Source organism: Cibotium barometz, chromosome 22 (assembly GCF_041138505.1).
Source record: "Cibotium barometz isolate CiBa-2024 chromosome 22, ASM4113850v1, whole genome shotgun sequence".
Classification (NCBI taxonomy): Eukaryota; Viridiplantae; Streptophyta; class Polypodiopsida; order Cyatheales; family Cibotiaceae; genus Cibotium; species Cibotium barometz.
Genome location: NC_141067.1, coordinates 8,760,477 through 8,782,253, shown reverse-complemented (window position 1 = coordinate 8,782,253; position 21,777 = coordinate 8,760,477). Strand labels below are relative to the sequence as shown.

Here is a 21,777-nt window from a genome sequence, read left to right as displayed (position 1 = left end):
ACTAAGGTATGACTGAGGAAGATTGGGATGTTGATCTTTGTCACATGGTTCTGGTTGTTCTTGACCACAGGATCGGTCAATTGGATATTGAGATAATGCTATTTCTAGAGTTGGTCTCCTTTGGAATGGCATGGTTTGGTTGAGCTCAAAGTTTGCAGCAACCTAAGCTAACACTTTGAGACTCTATGAAGGGCATAAGTCTCACAAGCAATCCTAGAGTTGGTTTGGTTCATATATGGATTGAACTCTATATGTGCATGTATTTATACACTTTCTGAGGTATTATGATATTTTGGTGCCATTGGATCTTGGTACCCTTGGAAATACATTGGGTAATACTCTGGATGTATCAGGATGAGATGCATGTATGTTGGTATGATACATCAGGTACTTTAACATGTTCATGGTGTATCACTGAGTGTGGCTCCTGCGGGATGGCCATGTGCAGAGTGGGTAAAGCATCAAGAGGGACATATGTGGAAAGTACTTAGTGGATGTATAGTTTAGATGCATTGAGTGCTTTCATATGCTCATGTTGTACCTTCAGTCGTGGATCCTGCAGGGATACCCATGGGTGTAAGGCTTGCGAGCAACCCTGAGACTGTTATTCTGGAGTGGGTAGAGCATCTTGAGGAGCATATTGTTTGCGAATGCATATATGTGTCATGCATATGTTTGTCATATGTAGAATAATGCATGGTTTTGTTTTTGGCTAACACAGGTTACGTGTTTCCACTTGGTTTTAGACTTTTGTTGTAGGTTCTGAAGAAACAAGCAAGAGTTGTTTGTCACTTCGACGTGACAATGTGGACTTATTGTTCACGATGATTGTTTCATCACCCAGATGCACTAGAGGGGCATTGCTTTGGTCATATGGGAAATCCTTCTTCATTGGATGCTTACTGTGTTATTGAGTGCAATCGAGGACGCTTGCTATTTTTCAAGAGGGGGGTATGTTACGACCCTGTGTTTTTCCCTCTGGACAACAAGCAAGTGGGCACGGGCACGGGATGCACAGTGTGGACACGCATCAGTTGAATGTGAAAAGGAAGATGTGTGCCGCTCTGGATGCCCCTTTTTCTATGCAGGAGTTCAGTCATGCTCTTCATGCCTTACCTCATGGTAAGTGTCCAGGGGAAGATGGCCTCTCCCCTGTTTTTTTCACTACTTTTTGGGATGAGATTGGGGCTGAGATAACATCGGCTTTGCAGGAGATGTGGGACACAGGTTCTATGCCTTCTTCTCATTGAGGGGCTTATTTATCTTCTTCCTAAGAGCAGGGATAAGACATTGATTGGCCAGTGAAGACCTATCACCTTACTTGGGACTACCTATAAGATTCTTGCTAAGGCAGTGAGCATCAGATTGTAGCCAATTTTGCAGGATGTTATTCATGATACCCAGAATGGATTCTTACACAGCAGGAGCATCTTTGATAACATTTTCTCGTTTTGGGAGGCCGTCGAATGGGCTAAAGCGAGCAATCAGCCCTTAGCCATTCTACTCTTGGATTTTGAGAAGGCCTATGATAGAGTGGATTGAGACTTTCTTGAGGGTACTCTTAGTCATATGGGCTTCTCTCAGAGATGGATCAAGGGAGTTTCATGCATGTATCGTGATGCCCACAGTAGAGTTCTTGCTTGCGGTGATAGAGGAGAGCGGTTTCAGATTTCTCGCTCAATACGACACGGCTGCCCATTAGCCCCTTTATTATATATCATAGTTGCAGAGGCCATGAGCATCTTTCTCCGCTCCACTGCTGGTATTTCAGGATTGAGGTTGCCTCTTCGTAGTCATGAGGAGTTGGTTGACTCTGAGTTAGCTGATGACACAACTGTTTTTGGAGGCTTCACATATATGCTTACGCTCCTTCCGGGTAGCACTAGAGGAGTTCTGTTTGGCAGCAAGGGCACTCATTAATTGGCACAAATCTATTGGTTTTTGGGTTAGTGATTCACCGAGAGTTGATTGGGGTACAGAGGTTGGTTTTACTTGGATCAACAGAGGATGTACTGCTAGATATTTGGGATGCCAAGTTGGGATTGATATTTCTCCTGCACAACATTTGCTCCAGTACTTATGAGTATCCGCAAGAAGCTCCTCCATTGGAGCTCCAGGAGATTAGATTTAGCCTCCAGAGCTTTGGTGGCTAATCAAGTTTTGCTTGCCTCAGCTTGGTTTATTGCCTCTTGTTGGTGCTTCTCTCGTGCGTGCATTGGCCAATTGCGGAGATTGATCCGCAATTTTCTCTCGTCGGGCTTGGATGGCACCTCAGACACTCGTGCCACGGTTGCTTGGCTCACAGTTATTCAGCCCAAAAGAGAGGGGGGCTTGAATATTATCAATCCGGATGTTCAATGCAGGGCGTTGCTTTGCAAACTTGTGGTCAGAGGTTTCCTACTAGGCATTGAGCCTTGGAAGGATTTTTTCTTGTCTCAGATTTCCAGATGTACACCTAGGGTCGGGAGAGACTGGATGCCCAACACACGTTTTTTGTTCACAGAGGCTGATATTAGGGCACCATCTTCCCCTCTTATTGCAACCATTGTCAGAGCATGGAGAAGCATGAGATATTTTTTGCGACAAAGGCTTCCTAGGTCTTTGGACGAGGCTGACCGACAACCTATTATGTGGAACGAGTTCATTAGGGATGAGGCTGGTCGGCCACTTGGTGCATCTCGTTATATGCAATGGTCAGGATGGGAGAGATGCGCATACACAGTTCTTGCTTGGAAGACCTTTAAGAGTCTTCCGGAGGATCGGAGAGTTGCATCCACTCAGCATCTTAGGGGCTCTCGCATTCGTATTGATCAGATTGATGCAGCTATTCCGCATGAGTGGCTTTCTGGGACCTTTCACACGGAGACTATCATCCGAGTTGGCTGGGAGTTTTTTCGAGGATAGGCATACCTCTGCAGGTTATTGCTCTGCCATGCCAGGAGGATACAGATTTCCTCATGTATTCTATCATGCCTGGTGGGAGATTGAGGAGATGTAGTATGAAGGAGATCATACCAAACACTAGGCTTAGTCCAGTGAGGATTGTTGGTCGCTCGGGGAAGCACTGGTTCATTGACCCTTCTCCTGAGATAGTGACTCATGGCTCTTGGTGTTTGTGGTTATATGGTGGCAGTCCTATCAGATATCTTCAATGGGATCCAGGAGAGTGGGAGTGGATTGATGCCTTCGATCCTTTGAAAAGCCTTCCTTTTTTCAGTTTCACTGTTCGGAATGCCAGGCTTCTCCTCACTCGACATGCATATATCCCTACTCTCAGGCTTCATTGGGAGAGCTATATGATATTTCTCCAGTGATACAGCGCAGATATTGGCATAGACTTTGGCACTCATACAAAAGGAGCCAGATCTCTCATTTCTTTTGGTTATTCTTACATGGTGGTCTCCCCACCAATCAGTGGAGATCAGTTTTCGGTGTAGCACCTTCCTGTCCTAGATGTGTCCTAGATGTGCGGCAGATTTTGAGTCCGTACAACATTGTCTATGGGGGTGCAGCATTGCACAGCACATTTGGGGTCCTGTAGCCCAACTTATGGGCAAATTGAGTGGCCGAGCCATGCATGTGACTTGGGGGGCAGTTGCTTGGCTCTCCCAGTCCGGTCCGCAACTTTTTTATGAGGGCAATGGTACAGATTCTGTTTTTTTCATTCATAGAGGTATTGCCCAGCATGGTTTATTGCAGGATGTTCCTCACTCTGATTATACACCCCCTAGACAGAGGATTGACACCAGTTGGGAGATTATTGCCAGTATTACAGCATGGCAGATCTGGAGAGCTAGATGCACGGAGGCTATTGAGGGTGTCCAGATTTTTGGGTCTCAGTGCATTAGTACTATATGGGGTGATATCATCCACACTCTTATGGCTACTTGGGCTCACATTCAGGGCCCTCTCGTTCTGCGCAGGCGAAGCGTGTGATATTTATGCGGGAATGGGACCATGGCATCTTCAAGTACCTTTAGGCTGAAAGCGATGAAGCCCAAGTGAAGGCAGAGCAAATAGCAGCAACTGTCCAAAAAACGCAGCAACTAGAGGGCTGCAAATCTGAGAAAAACGCAGAGGTGAAGTGGCTGTATCTGGGGCAGCATAGAGAACTCAGAACTGGGAGCTCTGATACCATGAAAGAGTGCATAGAGCGGAAGCAAGATGAGCACTAGAGTGTGCTCATCTGAGAAGTGCAAGAGAGAGAGAGATATGAAGCAACTATGCTAAATATATTGCAATGAAAGCAATCCCAAGCAAGAGCCATAAAGGTCTTATAAGCGAGGGATAAAAGATGACCAAGCTATGACAAAAGTGAAGAGGCTAGCCCACCTATATATAGGTCATGAAGAGCTGGGCTACTGGAGCACAAGACCTGGCCGACTAGAAAAATACCAGAAAAATGGGAAAAAAATTAAGGGTGGCCAACCCACAACCAAGGGCCATAAAAGGGATCAAATATGGACACAATACATGGGCAGAATATGGGGATGAATATGCTAACAGAGGTACATGTCCTTCTTGAGAAAAGATCCCATACAGAAGTCCAGGCTGTCGACTAGAATGAGTGGCAAGGCTCTCCAAATGAGGCTGAATACCTGGGTCTAATTCTGGCACATTGGCTGCAGGCATACATCCTTCTCTTGAAGTAACGCCTAATGAGCTCGAAGAAGAAAGAGGAGATGCCAAGGATGTAGAGGGTGAGTAGGTAAAAATGGGCTGGTCGTCTCCTAATGAAAGACCTCGAATGGGGCTCTCCAGTGAATAAGGAGTCCCATCCTCCGTGTGATCTATATCAGAATAAGGAGAATCAACATCTGGTAAAAAAAGCCAGTCCTCTGGAATCGTGGGTAGACGATCCATGTTGTGTGCTCTCAAGGTCTTCAATCTTTTTTGCTCACGATAGCTCTAATACCATGTGAGGGCAAAAAAAACAAAGGACCAAATATATGAGAGATCAGAGCAAATCACACAGCATGCAATGAGTGTATATATATATGATAAAGTCCAGTACAGGAGCTCAATGTGAGACTCCGAAGAAGCAAAGAGGGCTGTTGTCCCATGATAATGCAGAGGGTGGAGAAGGCTACAATCCAAGGCAGATGGTAGGCTGCCGTCCTGAAGAAGAGAGCAGAGAGGATTGCTATCCCGGTGATGAAGAAGAAGTAAACCTGCTGAAAGAATCTACTGTAGTGGAGAGGGCTGCTGTCCCATAAAACGCAGAAGAAGTGCTGTAAGCGCTGATGTCTACAGATGTAAAACGCAGATCAAGTGCTGATGTTTGCTGATGTAAAACGCAGATCTAGTGCTGACATACAACGCTGATGTCAGCCTGATGTAAACGATGAGGTCAGCCTGATGTAGGTGATGAAGTCAGCCCTGATGTAGGCGGTGAATTCAGCCCTGATGTAGGCGATGAAATTAGCCCTGTTGTAGGTGACCAATAGATGATGTAAACGTTGATGTGAACCTGATGGAGGCGGCCAGTACCAGCAGCAATAAACTCTGAAGATGAACCTGAAGTAGGCGGCCTGCATCAGCAGCAGCAAAAGATGTTCTTCTGATTGTGTATGTGCTGACTAATGATGCGCTTCATTTATATATGTTGAGTGGGTGCTGGTTGGTCAGATGTGGCTGTCGGCCAGCAGATCAAGCTAAAATAAATTGTCAAAATAGCCCTTTTGGGCTGGATAAAATACCCTTTGGGTATACTTTCACACTTTTTCCTGTGCCAGCTTTAGGAACCCTGTTCCCATGTGTCCATCAACCTGTCCATGTGTCCGGGCATGAGTTCCATCATGTGAAAAGAACTTGGAGGGCCAAATAGTTATATTCCCTCCCTCTTATATCACAGTTGTCCTCAACTGTGGGATACAAATAGTTCATATGATCGTGGTACCAACAAAAAGGTCTCTTTCAAGCAACACAAGTTTGTCATGTATTTCCAGGCCTCTTTCCAGATTTTTCAGCTTTGCACAAGCCTTCAATAAGGCCACAAAAGTATCTACACTGGGATATATAGAATAATCCTTTTGCATCTTCTGATACAAGATGAGAGCGAGCATGCTGTGAATTCCTGCATTTAATATAACCACTGATGAGAGACTTCCGGACCGCTCATCCCGATCCACCAGCCTATCAAAAAACTGTTGGGCATCATACATGCTTCCAACTTCAACCGACATCGAGACGAGGTAGTTCCCCAGTGATCTATGAGCTTCCAGCCCATTTTTGCACATGTAGGCATGAAAGCGGAGCACATGCACTCGATCCTTCTTCTTCTTACACTTGTGCATGATGCATGCAAAAGTCCTCAATGGAAGGATGGGGCAGCACCCCTTCTTCCAAGGAAGGCAGTGCCTCCTCTAAGCTAAGCATCCTCCAAAAACCACCAGAACTGTTCTTGGCTGCTTCTTCTTCTTGTGCTTTGGGCATTCCCACATGCCTAAGCCTGTATTTAACCCAGCTTGGGTTATAACAGTCATCAATACATAGCGACTCCTGGATAAGTTTATGCTTGAAATCTGTAGCCGTTGGGTTTGTCTGAAGCATACCACACACACACAGATTTGACGGTCCGCGCTCTTGATGTCTGCATGTCCTGGGACAACCCAACATGATTACATGGAAGGGCCTTTCCCTACCACATGGAACAAGGCGCATGATGCCGTAATTGGCAAGGACTTCTTCAGAAGAGAGAACGTTCCTACTATGTGAACCTATCGAACGTCTCAACAAAAGATTGGTGAGCAAGAGAGAGAGAGAGAGAAAGAAAGAAAGAAAGCTATATTAACGTCTACTAGAGGCCGAACTCGACCTATGAGACAAATCAATGTACAACTGTCAATGTCTTCTGGATGTCCAGAAAAAAAAAGGACAAAATGAACATGGAATAAAACTATGAAAGTACTGAGCTAGTGGGGGGGTGTGATGGATGGAGCACTACTGCTAGAGGCTCAGTATGCAACCTATATGCGCAAGGTATACAAGAATGCAATGCAGATCTGTCTAGCTCCAACCAGTTCCATAATGGGGGTGTAATATGTGATACATAGGCGATGGTGATGCAAAAATACCTCATAGCATGATCTCCGGGTGGGAGTGAAAGCTAGCCGCTCCTGGATATGGTGCTGAGGTCAAGCCCGTATCTCTGTGATCTCCCTCTGATGTAGTCTGGGAGTCTTGTAGCTTGGTGCTCTCGGTCTCCATTTGGCTCGGAGGTCCGCAGCGCGCTGAAGTGTAACCCCCTCTTGTGTCAAGGTAGGCACTGGGATAGATCTCTGGAAGAAATCAGTGAGCTGGAGCTGTCGCCCACCTCTCCCTGTGGTATGAGTCCGTAGCAGTCTCTCTCTGTGGCGCTCTGTCTCTAGCAAGAACTAGCCAAATCTACGCTGGTTTGCGGACTCCATGGTCTGGCGGAGTGAGGGATGTCCACTGAAGATGGTGGTGTATCTCTCTCTAATGACACTATATGCTCTGCATCTGCATACATAATGTTCCTCACTCTCAACCTCCTCCTGGCATAGTCTGCATATCCTCTCTACTCTGGGGATCCGTGCTACCCTACCTGCCTCAATCTCAAGCTAGTGTGATGACACTCTAAGCTGGCCAATCACCACTCGGGCACTGTGAGGCATGCACACATCCATGTATCCAGGTCTCTATATGAATCCATCCGCTGAGATACACATAAACTGATCTCTGTAGTATAGCATCTTCGGCGGTAGAGGCTGACTGGGTGTAATCCAAGTCTCTTGAGTGTATCGCTGCCATGAATCCTACCGAAGGACTCTGTTCCTCACTGTGAGAGAGCTGGATGTGTGGTGCATGTATATCATACTGGACAGGTGGCAGGTGATTTATGTCAAGACCATGCTGAGTGAGCCACTGTATCATCTATGAATACCATGATCTCCTATCTCCACTCTCTGCGATTGCCTGGACGCCTCAAAAGCTCTATGTGAGAGTCGATCTGATGGCATATCTCTGATTTTCTGTATGAAGCAGATCATCTGGAAGAGAGCCTCCACTAGCATAGGAAGTGCTGCAAACTCCATCCAGACAATGTCATGTGGGACGGAGGGTTTGCTGCGGATCATCCGTGAGAGCATGAGAATCTGAGGCCTCTCTATCTGAGACCATGTGGAGGTGGCGAGCCCAGGTGCCCATACTGCTGCAGCATACATCAAAGCAGGGGTGACTAGTGTGTCAAACAACCACCCCTTCGTGCGGGGCTCCTGGAAGTGTGCTTGGTGACACTGTCTCTCTAGCATGGCCAGAGCTACATACCCTCGTGTGAGTCTATCCCTGGCTGCCTGTGCCATAGTAAATCTTCCTGGCGGAGTCGTAAATGTAATCCCCAGGTACACATATGAGTCTACCACCTCTACCTGTCCTCCTGCTAGTGTGAAGATGGCCTGTCGTCGAACCAGCCCTGAGGTGTGGAAAATCATGGCTTTGGTTTTCCCAAGGTTCACTGTAAGCCCCCTCTGTGTGCAAAAGTCATCGAGTGCATGGGGATGGTGCTGTAGTCCCATCCGCGACTCAGAGACCAGAATAATATCATCTGCATATAGCATAATGTGGACTGTGATACCTGAGATGTCTACCCCGTCCCCACCACCGTGACCAATGAAGTCAGCCACCTCATCGATGTATAGCCCAAATAGTGTAGGAGAGAGTGGGCATCCTTGCTTCACACCTATGGTGCTAGCAATAACATCAGATAGCCCCCCGGGGCATCGTATGTGCCCGAAGACCTGCTCATATAAAGCATAGATGCCCCAAACCATCTCTGATGGGATCCCCAATGACTGTAGGCGCTGGAAGAGTCTCTCTCGTGGCACTGTGTCAAATGCTTTGCAGAAATCCACAAAGCAGCAGTATAATCTCTTCTCCCGCGCCCTAGCCTGGTCAATCAAACATCTCAAAGTGAATATATGGTAAATAGTGGAGAAAGCTCATCGGAATCCAGCCTACCCTGGTGCTCGCAGTCCCTCCTTCTCGGCATATGAGCTCAACTCTGCCTCAAGCACTGCGCCATAAAGTTTGGCCAATGTATGACCAGTCATGATAGTCCTATAGTTGTTGGGGTCTAGCATGTCTCCCGCTTTGTGGAGAGGCACGATGGTGTGCATAGTCCACTCAGCTGGTAGGCCCTCCACTAGTGCCCTATTAAAGAGGTGAGCAACAAAGGGTCCCAGTGTGTCAGCTGCATAAATAAGATGCTCACTCTGTATACCTGTGTGGTCAGCCGATCTCCCATGCTGTAGCCGGCGGATAGCTCTCTCTACCATCGAGGCGGTAAAGAAAGTAGAGGTGGTAGTGCGGGATTCCTGTGGCTGTGGTATGGGCGGCTGCTAAGGGATATGGTAGAGGCTCTTTGCATATGTGTGCCATGTGTGTGGATCCTCAATCGGGGTACGAGGGCGAGGCTCTCTCATCCTACGCCATGCAGTGGCTGCATCTCTGCTCATGAGTAGGTGGTATATATCCCAATATTGTGCCTCCTCATATGCACGCCTCTTACGGCGTGTGAGGATCCTCGTATGTCGGCTCGCCTGTCTCTGTGTAATGGTCCCTAGTGCTCTCTGGGCACGGAGGTGTCTATATAGCTCTCTGCACTCATCATCATACCACCAATTCTAGGGCATGCTCCCAGATCTATCTGTGTGTGCAATGTGTGTATGATGGGGGAAGCTGTGGGTGGCGGCCGTATATAGTAGAGATGACAGCTGGGTGGTGAGTGTGTCTAGAGGTGACAAGGGATCCATCTGGAATAGCCCGTCATATACATGATGCTCATATATGTCTACCAAGTCATGGGTGAAGTAGAAAGTTGTATGCGATGCCTATGTGGGCTGTGTGGGTGCTGGTGTGGAGCTCGCTGTAGGAGGAAGAACGTGGTCTCCTTCGGGGAAGACGTCTTCCGGCTGATGAGTACTCTCTTCTGTAGACATGATGCTGAAGTCAGTGGTCATGCCGGAACGCAATCTAACCATCCAAGGATGCCCCCACGCTAGGATACGGTGTGTGTGGACAATCTGAATCTAATACCAATGTGATATGCAGCGGAAGTCTTTGTATTGGATGATCCTGTCACACAAATGCTCACACCGTCTTCTGTATCCTGAGTTTCGTGAGTTTAGCAATCCACTTTAATACTTCAAACTTTAAAGAGATATGAGAGAGAGATATGAGAACTGTACACCAGATTGGGTCCCGAATTACCCATTGAAGGGCCCCCTATCCCGATAACGAGATAGTATTTGCTTTATTACTTTAGAGAGAATGACTGTGGACTATAGATAAGCAAGATCTCGGAGGATCTGAAGCCTGGCTGAACTGTACAAGGCTGTAGAAACACCTCAATGAACTGATCTCAAGCCTATGCACTCTTCCCAAGGGCATGAGGAAGGGCTGCACACCTGAGGCTTTACCAGATGACTGGTGTATGCCTGGATGATGCACTGAATGCTGGATACTGATGTAGACTGATGAATCAAGGCTGAAACTGCTGGGCATCTGCAAACACAGGTCTGTAGGGCTGAATACTGCTGTCGGACTGATGCTGGACTGAAACGCAGACTGTAGGGCTGCTGTAGAACTGTAAACGCAAGGCTGTAGAGACCTGGACTGCAGGTGGCTGTGATCTATGCAGAAAACGCAGAGGTGCCTGCTGTTTTGGGCCTGTGGATGTACTGTATGGCTGCACCTATGGCTGTAGGGACTGCTGAACTGCTGCGTTGGAGAACCAGGGTTGGCTGAAGCAAAACGCAAGTACTCTAAGGGCTGGATGAGACTATGGCTGCAGGCAGGGATGCTCCTAGGGCTGAGGATATGAGGCGCCTGGATTCTGAGGGCTGAATGAATAACTAAGCACTGAGCAAGCCTATTTATACTAGTTATGGGTTGGTCAAGTTGGTTGGTCATAACTTTAATAAAGTTTATGTTTATAAATGACAATAAATGCTAAATAAATACCATAAAATATGGGAAAAATACTAGATAAATCCTAGTAAATTCCCTAAGGCTTCTGGGATGTTCTAAATGATGCACAAGCATATAAATGCATATTATTCAGGATGCAGAGTGCTTTCTGATGCAAACCCTAAGGCTTCTACTAACTCTACATGCATGAATGATTCTCTCCAAGTGGGTTAAGGGACTTGATTGACTGACTCACCCGCTAAGGCTAAGGAATGACCTACGTAGCTCGTGCCTGACTTATCCTGGACTGAGGATGTACAATGGGGTCACGGCGTACGATAAATATCATCCTACTGGGTTTTAATAATGTACAAATGTTGCACTACTGATGATGAGCCAGTTTGTCACCATGCACTGAGTGCAGAGTGCATGTGACACTCGCCAATGACAGTAAGAGGTACGTGTGATCCACACCAATAGGACAAGGGGGGATGGTGAAAGATGTCACAGCCTATGTGGTCTCCATGGACCCCATGATCAGGGTTAGTTCCGTACGTCGTACGGATCAGATCGTACGTACGATTCGTACCGTACATATCTGTACGATCAAGTACGATTTTGGTATTTTGTAACTTCTTGTCTACAATTTTTAAGTTTAGGAAGTATTTTTTTAAAAAAAACGTACGAATATCGTACCGCACCTCAAAAAAATTTAAGGTACCAATTAGTACCGTATTTTATCATATCGTACCTTTCGTACTAACTAAGCCTACCCATGATGTAGTCCACTATGCTACCCCCTTGATCGTGGAAAGCATGTCAATGCTCCTAAATCCTGCTACTATCTCATCCCGTTATAAATAACGAGATGGTGTCGTGCTCCCAGCTCAAGTAAGTGACGACCATATCTGGTGTTATCCGGTCCCATGTCCTCTGACACCCTGCAAGCTCCCGTGTCCTCCACCTCTAGTGTGTGCATCACCTCGAGGTGCTCGAAATCATAAATGTTGCACTGTCGGCTCTATGTCCGTGCATTGAAGTCCCCCATAAGGAGGACTTCCCCCAAGTTGGAGTAGTGTATGATCTCATCTGAAAGGGCTGCATCATATGGTGACTCTCCCAATGGCCCTGTGTCCTCCTCCTCGCCTCTACTCTCATCCTCTGCTGTCATGGCATATCTCGATCCTCTAGGAGACAAGTAGCATAGAGCAATGTATAACACCCTATCTACTGAGAGCTGCAGTCTGATCCACATGTATCTAGCCTCCTGGTCACGTGCTACCACCTGTAGGCGCTCCTGTAGCTCTCGCTTGAAGAGTACCGCTATACCTCCAGATCCTCTCGATGTGCTCTGTCGTGTGGTCCCCCTATATGTAAACTCCCACTGATAGCCCTCTACTTTGGGTAGCCCCCTCTCTGGGCTCTGGTGCGTCTCTATAAGTAGTATGATGTCCCGTCCCTCCATGACCTCCTCCATCCTCCCAAAGTGCTCCATTGTAGTTCCAAACTGCTATGTGTATCTGTGAATCTGGATCCTCCATAGCCAATGTCCCATAGGCCGCCTAGCGCTAATCGGTGGCCTTGCCATCGATGACAACACGGCCATCACGATAGAATGCTCTCTTGCTCTCTTTCCAGGGCTGTAGGACTCTCGGCATGCATGTTTTCCTGTGTTCTATCTACATCCTTGTAAGGTCGTCATCCAAATAAATAGGATCTCCCTGTAATCCTCGTAGAATCACCCTTTTCCTCGTGAAGGTGACCCTCTCCGTCTCTCCTACAAACTGTAGGATGAGGACCCGCTTGCGTGTGGAGGTTTTCCCGGCTCTCCATGCTTTGGTGAAGGGGAGAGGGTCCTCTTCCCTGTAGCCAAGCTTCATGCATAGAAACTGTCTATCTTTCTCGGGAGTGGAGTCGAAGAAATGAGAGAGAGAGAGAGAGAGAGAGAGAGAGACGAAGAAATGAGAGAGAGAGAGAGAGAGATAGAGAGACGAAGAAATGAGAGAGAGAGGAGGCGGAGGGGGGCGCCAAGCTACTAAAATATAATTTCCACAGAGGCAAAACCATAGTTAGGAAAAGGTGGGCACCGGGATGGCATAGTTAACTTGGTTTGCATGTGAAGGCACTGTAAGGGACCAGAATGCTTGGTCCGGTTTCTCATGGTCAAGTGTGAACTATTTCGAATGTTATGGTAACCAAAGCGTATCAACGATTCATTCAGAGTGTGAACTATTTCAATCATGGGAGCGATGGTAACCAACGCGTACAACACTAATACGTCAACGATTCATTCAGAGTGTGAACTATTTCAAATGTCATGGGAGTGATGGTAACCAAAGCGTGCAACACTAATAGGTCAACGATTCATTCAGAGTGTTGTTATAAGATTGCAAGAATTGCTCATCAACATGGATAGTGCACTTGTTAGAATTTTGTGAGTAACTGTTCGGAATGAGCTGCTCCAACCATTGAATATCAAAAGAAGCCTCTCACATGGTCTTCATTGTGTATGGTTTTTTTAAACACATATATGAACTTAATAAGCATAGCCATAATCAAAACAATTAACTTCATCGATGATTATCGTTAATCATCATGTCATTTTACATATGGCAGAGAGATGGCACTTTTTATACAAACGTACCCTTCCCATGTGTACATATACTAGTAGTTGACGAGGCTTTTGTGTCGGTTGGATACGACAGAGAAAAAGAACAGCATCCAAAGCAACAGGTAACACAGAGCCACCAGGCGTGCCAGGTGTAAACAGGGTGCCAAGTGCTGAAGAATGGTGGGACATCAAGAAGTGGCCGCCGGACGCCCTGAGGAAGCCGCCAGAACAAAGCCATTAGAAACCAGCACCTATGCAGGCAGATGGGCATGCCCTGTAATCATTTTCATTTGTTGTAACAATACATTATTTGTAGAGTCAGGCTAACAACCTGCATAGTATCTTATAGAGAAAGACAGAGGAGAGCAGGAGAAGTTAAGGCACTGAGTGAGAGTAAGAAGAGGACATTCCTTGTAACACATTGTATTATGATTCTGAGTAAGATCCTACCGCATTCCTCCGTGTGTCGTTCTCACTGTGCCTGTGGTGTCCGAGTGCTCTGTGTGTGTGTGTGTGTGTGTGTGTGTGTGTGTGTGTGTGTGTGTGTTCTGTGTCATCCGAACCAATGGGCAGTAGGCATTGACAGATCCATCTGAGCTCAAGCAGACGTCCGACTTGTCAAACGGATTGACCACCGACACTTGGTATGTATATTTACATAGGAGATCATTTATATTCACAAGAACATGTAGAAGAGAGTTATATTTTTTTACCCTCCATGCATGCAAGTGAGATGTGGGTTCTCTCAGGCTCTCAAAAGTGAGCCCCTGGGCATGCTTTGATCATGAGGCAACAAAGAGCAATAAAAAATTGGCATGCAATAGTGTGGTAGCTTATTTCATGGGTCCATTTGACTTGAGACCAATCGAATCAAATTTTGAGGTCGCTCCGCTCCCACAAGCATCTGCATGCAAGGCTGTGTCTTGATCTCAGAACTACTGATGGCACAATATGTCTGCATCTTTCTTTGCATTCTCCAAACTCAAGACATACCCAACCTTTTGAGGGGAGATTGGAGCCACCAGCAGAGACTGTACGGGGGATTTGGCAGGAGTTGATCCACACCCTGCGAGGACAGTACGACCGCATCCAGGGAGACTCGGATGAGGCGATCTTACGGCGCCAGGCCTTTCACACCTCTTGGCGCTGTGGCCCTTTCTACACCTTACACACGGGATCCCCCCGTTGGCACTACAGGCCACCTGTTTGGCTCTTCCCCCCCCCTATTGTATGATTTAGCCGCTCAGTTCTTTGTCCTGATGCTTGTATTTTGCAGCACCTAGGGAGAGTCTCCCGAGCTGCCATGCTGTATTCGCTGCTCTATCTCTCTTAGGAGCAGGAGAGATCTTTTGTAGCCCTACGGGCGTTTTTATATAACTAATGAAAGGATCTTTTCTCGGAAAAAAAAAAATATACCCAGCCTTTCTCATTTTGAGGGAAAGATCTTCTAGCTTTAAATCAAAACTTCGCTTTTGGAGGATCTATTATCCCCAACCAAGAATAAATTCACAAATCTGGTAGTGTCATATCTTCCATGCTTGTTGTCACTTTCATTGCCTCAACCGTGTCTGCTTCCTCCTGTGAGTCAGCATCTGCATAGATGTCAGAAAATAAGACATAAGATGCAGCATTCTTGTCATCCAAACACACTGCATGTTCAAAGGCCTGTTTTCCAAACTCCACATTTCCCCAATTTCTACAAGCGCCCAACATAGTATGCCACACCACAAGATCAGGACAGAACGGCATCTTATTGATAATTGCTACTGCCTTGCCTAATTGGCCTGCACGCCCAAGAAGATCAACCATGCAAGTATGGTGCTCAAGAGTTGGAGCAATGCCATATTCTTTGTTCATGGCCTCAAAGTACGTCTGGCTTTTATTGAATAGGCCTGTGCGACTGCATGCATTGAGAACAACAACAAAGGTGACCAGATTCGGCTTAGTACCATCTCCTAGCATTCTGTCAAAGATATGGAAAACATTTTCACTTTTCCCAAGCTGCACATATCCTGCCATTAGAGAAGTCCATGAGACTACATTTCGAACTGGAAGCTTTTCGAACACTTGCTGTGCTTTTGCAAGGGAGCCACATTTGGCATACATATCAACCAAGGTGCTGCCAACGAGGCCTCTTTCCAACAACCCCCGTCTTTCAATCTCAGCATGTATTTCTCCCCCCTTGTCTGTGGCTCCTATGCTGCCACAAGCTTTCAAGCTGCAAATGAATGTGACAGCATTTGGAGAGACCCCCTTGAGTTGCATCTGTTCAAAACACTTGAGTGCTTTCTCACCATGCCCATGTTCAGTATATCCTGCGATTAGTGTAGTCCATGAGACCACATCCCGAACTCGTAGCTTATCAAAGACTTGCTGTGCTTTGGCAAGCAAGCCACATTTGGCATACATGTTGACCAATGCGTTGCCAACAAAAAGGTCTCTTTTCAGGAACCCCCGTCTTTCAATCTCAGCATGTATTTCTTGGCCCTTGTCTGTGGCTCCTGTGCTGCCACAAGCTTTCAAGCTGCATACAAACGTGATAGCGTTTGGGGAGACACCCTCAAATTGCATCTGTTTAAAACACTTGAGTGCTTCCTCACCATGCCCATGTTCAGAATATCCTGAGATAAGTGCGTTCCACGAGACTACATTTCGAACTGGAAGCTTGTCAAACACTTTCTGTGCTTTTGCAAGGGAGCCACATTTGGCATACATATCAACCAAGGCACTGCCAATAAAAAGGTTCCTTTCCAGCAGCCCCTGTCTTTCAATCTCAGCATGTATTTCTTGACCCTTGTCAGTGGCTCCTATACTGCCACAAGCTTTCAAGCTGCAAACAAACGTAACGGCATTCGGGGAGATACCCTCGAGTTGCATTCGTTCAAAATGCTGGAGAGCTTCCTCACCATGCCCATGTTCAGCATATCCTGCAATTAGTGCGGTCCAAGAGACAACATTTCGAACTCGAAGCTTGTCAAATACTTGCTGTGCTTTTCCAAGCAAGCCACATTTAGCATACATATCAACCAAGGTGCAGCCAACAAAAAGGTCTCTTTCAAGCAACACAAGTTTGCCATGTATTTCCAGGCCTCTTTCCAGATCTTTCAGCTTTGCACAAGCCTTCAGTAAGGCCACAAAAGTATCTACACTGGGATGTACAGAATAATCCTTTTGCATCTTCTCATACAAGATGAAAGCATGCTGTGAATTCCCACATTTGATATAACCAGTGATGAGAGAGTTCCAGGACCACTCATTCCGATGCACCAGCCTATCAAAAACCTGTTGGGCATCATACATGCTTCCAACTTCAACCAACATTGAGACGATGTAGTTCCCTAGTGATATATGATCTTCCAGCCCATTTTTGCACATGTAGGCATGAAAGCGGAGGACATGCGCTCGATCCTTCTTCCTCTTGCACTTGTGCATGATGCATGCAAAGTCCTCAATGGAAGGCTGGGGCAGCACCCCTTCTTCCAAGGAAGGCAGTGCCTCCTCTAAGCTAAGCATCCTCCAAAAACCACCAGAACTGTTTTTCACTGCTTCTTCTTCTTGTGCTTTCGGCATTCCCACATGCCTTAGCCTGTATTTAACCCAGCTTGGGTTATAACAGTCATCGATACATAGCGACTCCTGGGTAAGTTTATGCTTGAAAACTGTAGCCGTTGGGTTTGTCTGAAGCATACCACACACACACACAGATTTTCTCTCTCTCTCTCTCTCTCTCTCTCTCTCTCTCTCTCGGGAGTCTCAACTAATGAAGACAGAAACATTACTTGAAGCATGAAAGAGAAGACACCACTTACTTTGCTCTTTCTCTTGTCCCACCCACCCCTAGGGTACTCCTTCCACGAGCGCTCGGCGATCCGTGCTTTTGATGTCTGCATGCACATACCTGGGACAACCCAACATGATTACATGGAAGGGACCGCATAGAACAAGGCGCATAATGCCGTGATCGGCGAGGACTTCCTCGGAAGAGAGAACGTTCCTACTATGCGACCCTGTCGAACGTCTCAACAAGAGATTGGCAAGGGGTATTAACGTGCAACACGAGGGCATATACTTCGGTAGAATGCAACACGAGGGCATATACGAGAGAGAGAGAGGGGTATTAAACACAAGGGCATATACGGGAGAGAGAGGGGTATTAAACACAAGGGCATATACGGGAGAGAGAGGCTTTTCCCACGGAGGCAAAACCATAGTTAAGAAAAGGTGCGCACCGGGATGGCCTAGTTAACTTGGTTCACGTGTGAAGGCACTCTAAGAAACCAGAATGCTTGGTGCGGTTTCTCATGGTCAATTGTGAACTATTTCAAATGTTATGGGAGTGATGGTAACCAAAGCGTACAACACTAATGGCACTAATGGGTCAACAATTTATTCAGAGTGTGAACTATTTCAACCATGGGAGTGATGGTAACCAAAGTGTACACAACTAATAGGTCAACAATTCATTCGGAGTGATGGTAACCGAAGCGTACAACACTAATAGGTCAACGATTCATTCAAAGTGTGAGCTATTTCAAATGTCATGGGAGTGATGGTAACCAAAGCGTGCAACATTAATAGGCCAATGATTCATTCAGAGTGTTGTTGTACGAAGAGACAAAGATAAAATGATATAAGATTGCAAGAATTGCTCATCAACGTGGAAACAATGATTGCTCGACATGGAAACAATGATGCTATCAAAAGTGCAGTTGTTAGAATTTTGTGAGTAACTGTTCGGAATGAGCTGCTCCAACCATTGAATATCAAAAGAAGCTTTTCAAATTATCTTCATTGTGTATGGTTTTTTTAAACACATATATGCACTTAATAAGCATAGCCATAATCAAAACAATTAACTTCATCGATGATTATTGTTAATCATCATGTCATTTTATATATGGCAGAGAGGTGGCAAAATTCTCCTTGAATTTTTATACAAATGTACCCTTCCCGTAGTTGATGAGCCTTTTGTGTCGATTGGATACAATAGAGAAAAAGAACAGCTTTTTTTACCAATGGGTTACCTTTTGTCCTCAGTGTTGTAGTTGCACAAAAGCTACCAATTAATGATGACCAATGGGCAGCAAAAATGTTGTTATTAGGCAAGTGCATGTATGTCTTTATGTTATGTATAATACACTAGGGGGTTTGTGTTGACTTGCTACTACATACATTGATGATTGGACCATAGACAATACGGGTTTGTCACCATCTGATGTTTATTTGAGCAACGACCTTAAGGGCAACATTGATGATCTTGTGTGGTTTTTTGAACAACAATGGGCAGTGGGCACACGTGTTGAGATTTTAGGTGTATTCTAGTGTATTTGTACCACCCAACATTAAGAAAAACTGGCTGAGATTTTATGTAGCCCTTATTTTAAGAAAGGATTTTTCATCTATTTTAGTTATAAAACCGACATATAGTAGAGATTTCAGGATACATTTAAGAGTTGTCTTTATTTTGATTGGTTGAAAAATATGCTTTTTTTTACACTGGTGGGCACCATAGCTAAAAACGTGCACTGCCCCTTGGAAATCTTACTAGCTGCTTGATTGCATTCAGCACCATGACATAAGCAGATAGAATAGTGTAAGAAAAAAATAACACCTTCTCTATTTGGACACCTTTGTTTGGGTGATGGACCTTGGGGCCCTACTTGGCGCAACCTTTTGCTAATTTTTTTAATGGCAATGACTTTGTGCAATTTTTTTAAGTGTGGCACTGGCACCCTAGCTAAAATCATACGCCGACTTAGAGATCTTGCTAGCCACTTAACTAGATTCAATACCACAACATAGGTAGATAAAATAGCATAGGGGGAAAGAGAACTAAGAGAAGCACACTCTTTTTAAATGATGCTTTAATGCCCTATTGTGCAACTAATGTTGGGTGCAATCATCCAAATAATGTTGTGCAACTAATGTTGGGTGGAGAGAACACTTGCAATCGTCCAAATAATGTTGCCTCCTTTCCAAATATAAAGAGCTACGTTCTCCCTACATATTGGTTGCCTCGTTTCCAAATGCAAAGAGTTGCCGTCTCGCTAAACATTGGTTAGGGCATGTCTTTAATTATAACACTATTTTTGCCAAGCTTTTGTCAACCACTCCTTCTCCCTAAATGTTGGTTAGGGCATGTCTTTAATTATAACACTATTTTTGCCAAGCTTTTGTCAACTGCTTTTCTCTTACAAGTGCCAAAGGCATGATGCCACTTGGTTGAATGTATTACCTTACTTTTTGGCCTTCCTATGCTATCTAGTTGACAAGATGCATTAATGGACATGCATGCAGTACTTCTTGACTCTAATGTCCACCACACACTACTCAAGGGGTGCACTACTAAGAAACCCTATGTATTACGTGCGTTCAAGGGGTATTTAAAAAACCCTACCTGTGAATTTTTCATGAATAAAGTTACCCCTTTTTCTTTATGGACTTCTGGGTTTTTTTCAAATTTAAAAACCCCCTTTTGTAAGCGTATTTCTGTAAATTTACCTTAAATTTTTGAATTAAAAAACCCCTTCATTTGAACTCACGTGCTATACTTACATATTTTTAGGTGAACCCCCCCTAGCATAATAGTTTGACCAAAACATACACATTTAGACTTAATCCTACAATACTAGCATCAACAAAGACTTACTCCTACAATACTAGCATCAATGCAAAGTTGAAGATGGCAGAGGCACTTATCATCTGACAAAAGAGCCAACAGAAGACCCATAACCTTAAATACCAACTCTACTACATGTAAGCCACAAGTAGTTTACTTGTAATATGAACCAAGTGGTCGAGGGTGGCATAAATGGATGACGATGTTAATACGCGTTATACCTTAAAAACTCCTGAGGTAGTCAACAGTGGCACAAATGGATGAGATATTAATATAGTTTTGACACTTTGAAATTTCAGTGCTGCTCAAAAAAATCCATGTTTATAGTGTATTTTTCTCGGTTGAAATTTAAAAATCTCGTTGCAATTTCACATTGTTTATATTTTCAAGGGAAATAAATAATTCATTTTAGTTGTAATCCCATACATTTATCTAATTTTTAGCAATAAATCTCAATTACTTTTAAGAATTACCTTTATTTTGATTAGTTGGGAAAAATCTTTTTTTCAAGCACTGTTTTAAATTAAGTAGATAGAACTTCTTAACATATCATTTGGGGAGTCGAAATTTGAATCACATACAAGAAAAGAGAGGAATCTTGTGATGGGGTAGTGAGAGGAATTACGTTGACTACTAATTATTTGTAGAGAGATAAAAGAGGGATAACCTAGACTTGACAAAACACGTGATGGTTTTCAAAAAGTTAATGGATCTCTTCCCCAAGATCAAGGTGCACAAAGAATTCCATGATAGGGCTCTCTCTTCTCTCCTCTTTTCATGAGGGTCCTATGGACTATTTGAATTTTGAAATACCCTTCATTTGTTTGAGAGGAGGTAAATGTTAGCCTTTAATTTTAAAAGGCACCCCTCCCTTTTGTGTACACCTCTTCTCTTGGGTGGAAGCTTGTTCTTTTCCCTCAAATATTCACGTCCAAGCGTTTTATGTTAGAATATGTCATATACGGTGTAAGAGCCTTAAAGACTTTCCCCAAAGTGGGCTAATAGTGTGGTTAATTATAAAAATTGACTATATTGTACCCATATATTTATAAAATTTAATTTGAAATTAGGGTACTCTCAAATTAGGATTAAGAAGCAGGATATTCCTAAGACTATCTTTAATACCCGAAATGGACATATGAATTTACGGTAATGTCATTCGTTATTAACAAATACTTTACTGCCTTTGATCAGCTAATGCATGAGATCTTATGGAAACATTTGGATGATTTCATTTTGGTCTTCTTTGATAGCATCCTGGTCTACTCCAAAAATGTTGCCGATTATCAGAAGCATGTGCGGAAGGTCTTAGAAACCCTCAAGAAGTATAAATTTTTTGCTAAGAAGAGCAAGTGTAACTTCTTCATTGATCGTATATTGAATATCTAGGATTCACAATGTTAAAAGATGGAATATTGGGTGATCTCACAAAGGTGTAAGCTATTATTGACTAGCCCCAAAACCAAAAATAATAAAGGAAATTAGAGTATTCTTAGGCTTAATAGGGTGGTATTGAATTTTCATCCCCCAATGATAAGATTGCCTTTGATGGCGTTTCTTAAGCAGGATATTCCGATGGTCTCCTATGTGCCAAAGTGCCTTTGATAAGTTAAAAGTT

At 44.7% G+C, this 21,777-nt stretch overlaps 1 protein-coding gene across 1 annotated transcript; it reads right to left on the bottom strand.

Annotated features, from left to right (window-relative positions):
• Window positions 1-13,951: 13,951 nt before the first annotated feature.
• Window positions 13,952-17,632, bottom strand: LOC147626237 (pentatricopeptide repeat-containing protein At1g06140, mitochondrial-like). Its single transcript, XM_086816379.1, has 2 exons — window positions 17,350-17,632; window positions 13,952-17,218 (listed from the first exon to the last, which is right to left on the bottom strand). Exons 1-2 carry the CDS (start codon window positions 17,434-17,436, stop codon window positions 15,047-15,049), a joined length of 2,259 nt encoding a protein of 752 aa, XP_086672505.1. The 5' UTR covers window positions 17,437-17,632; the 3' UTR covers window positions 13,952-15,046.
• Window positions 17,633-21,777: the final 4,145 nt, after the last annotated feature.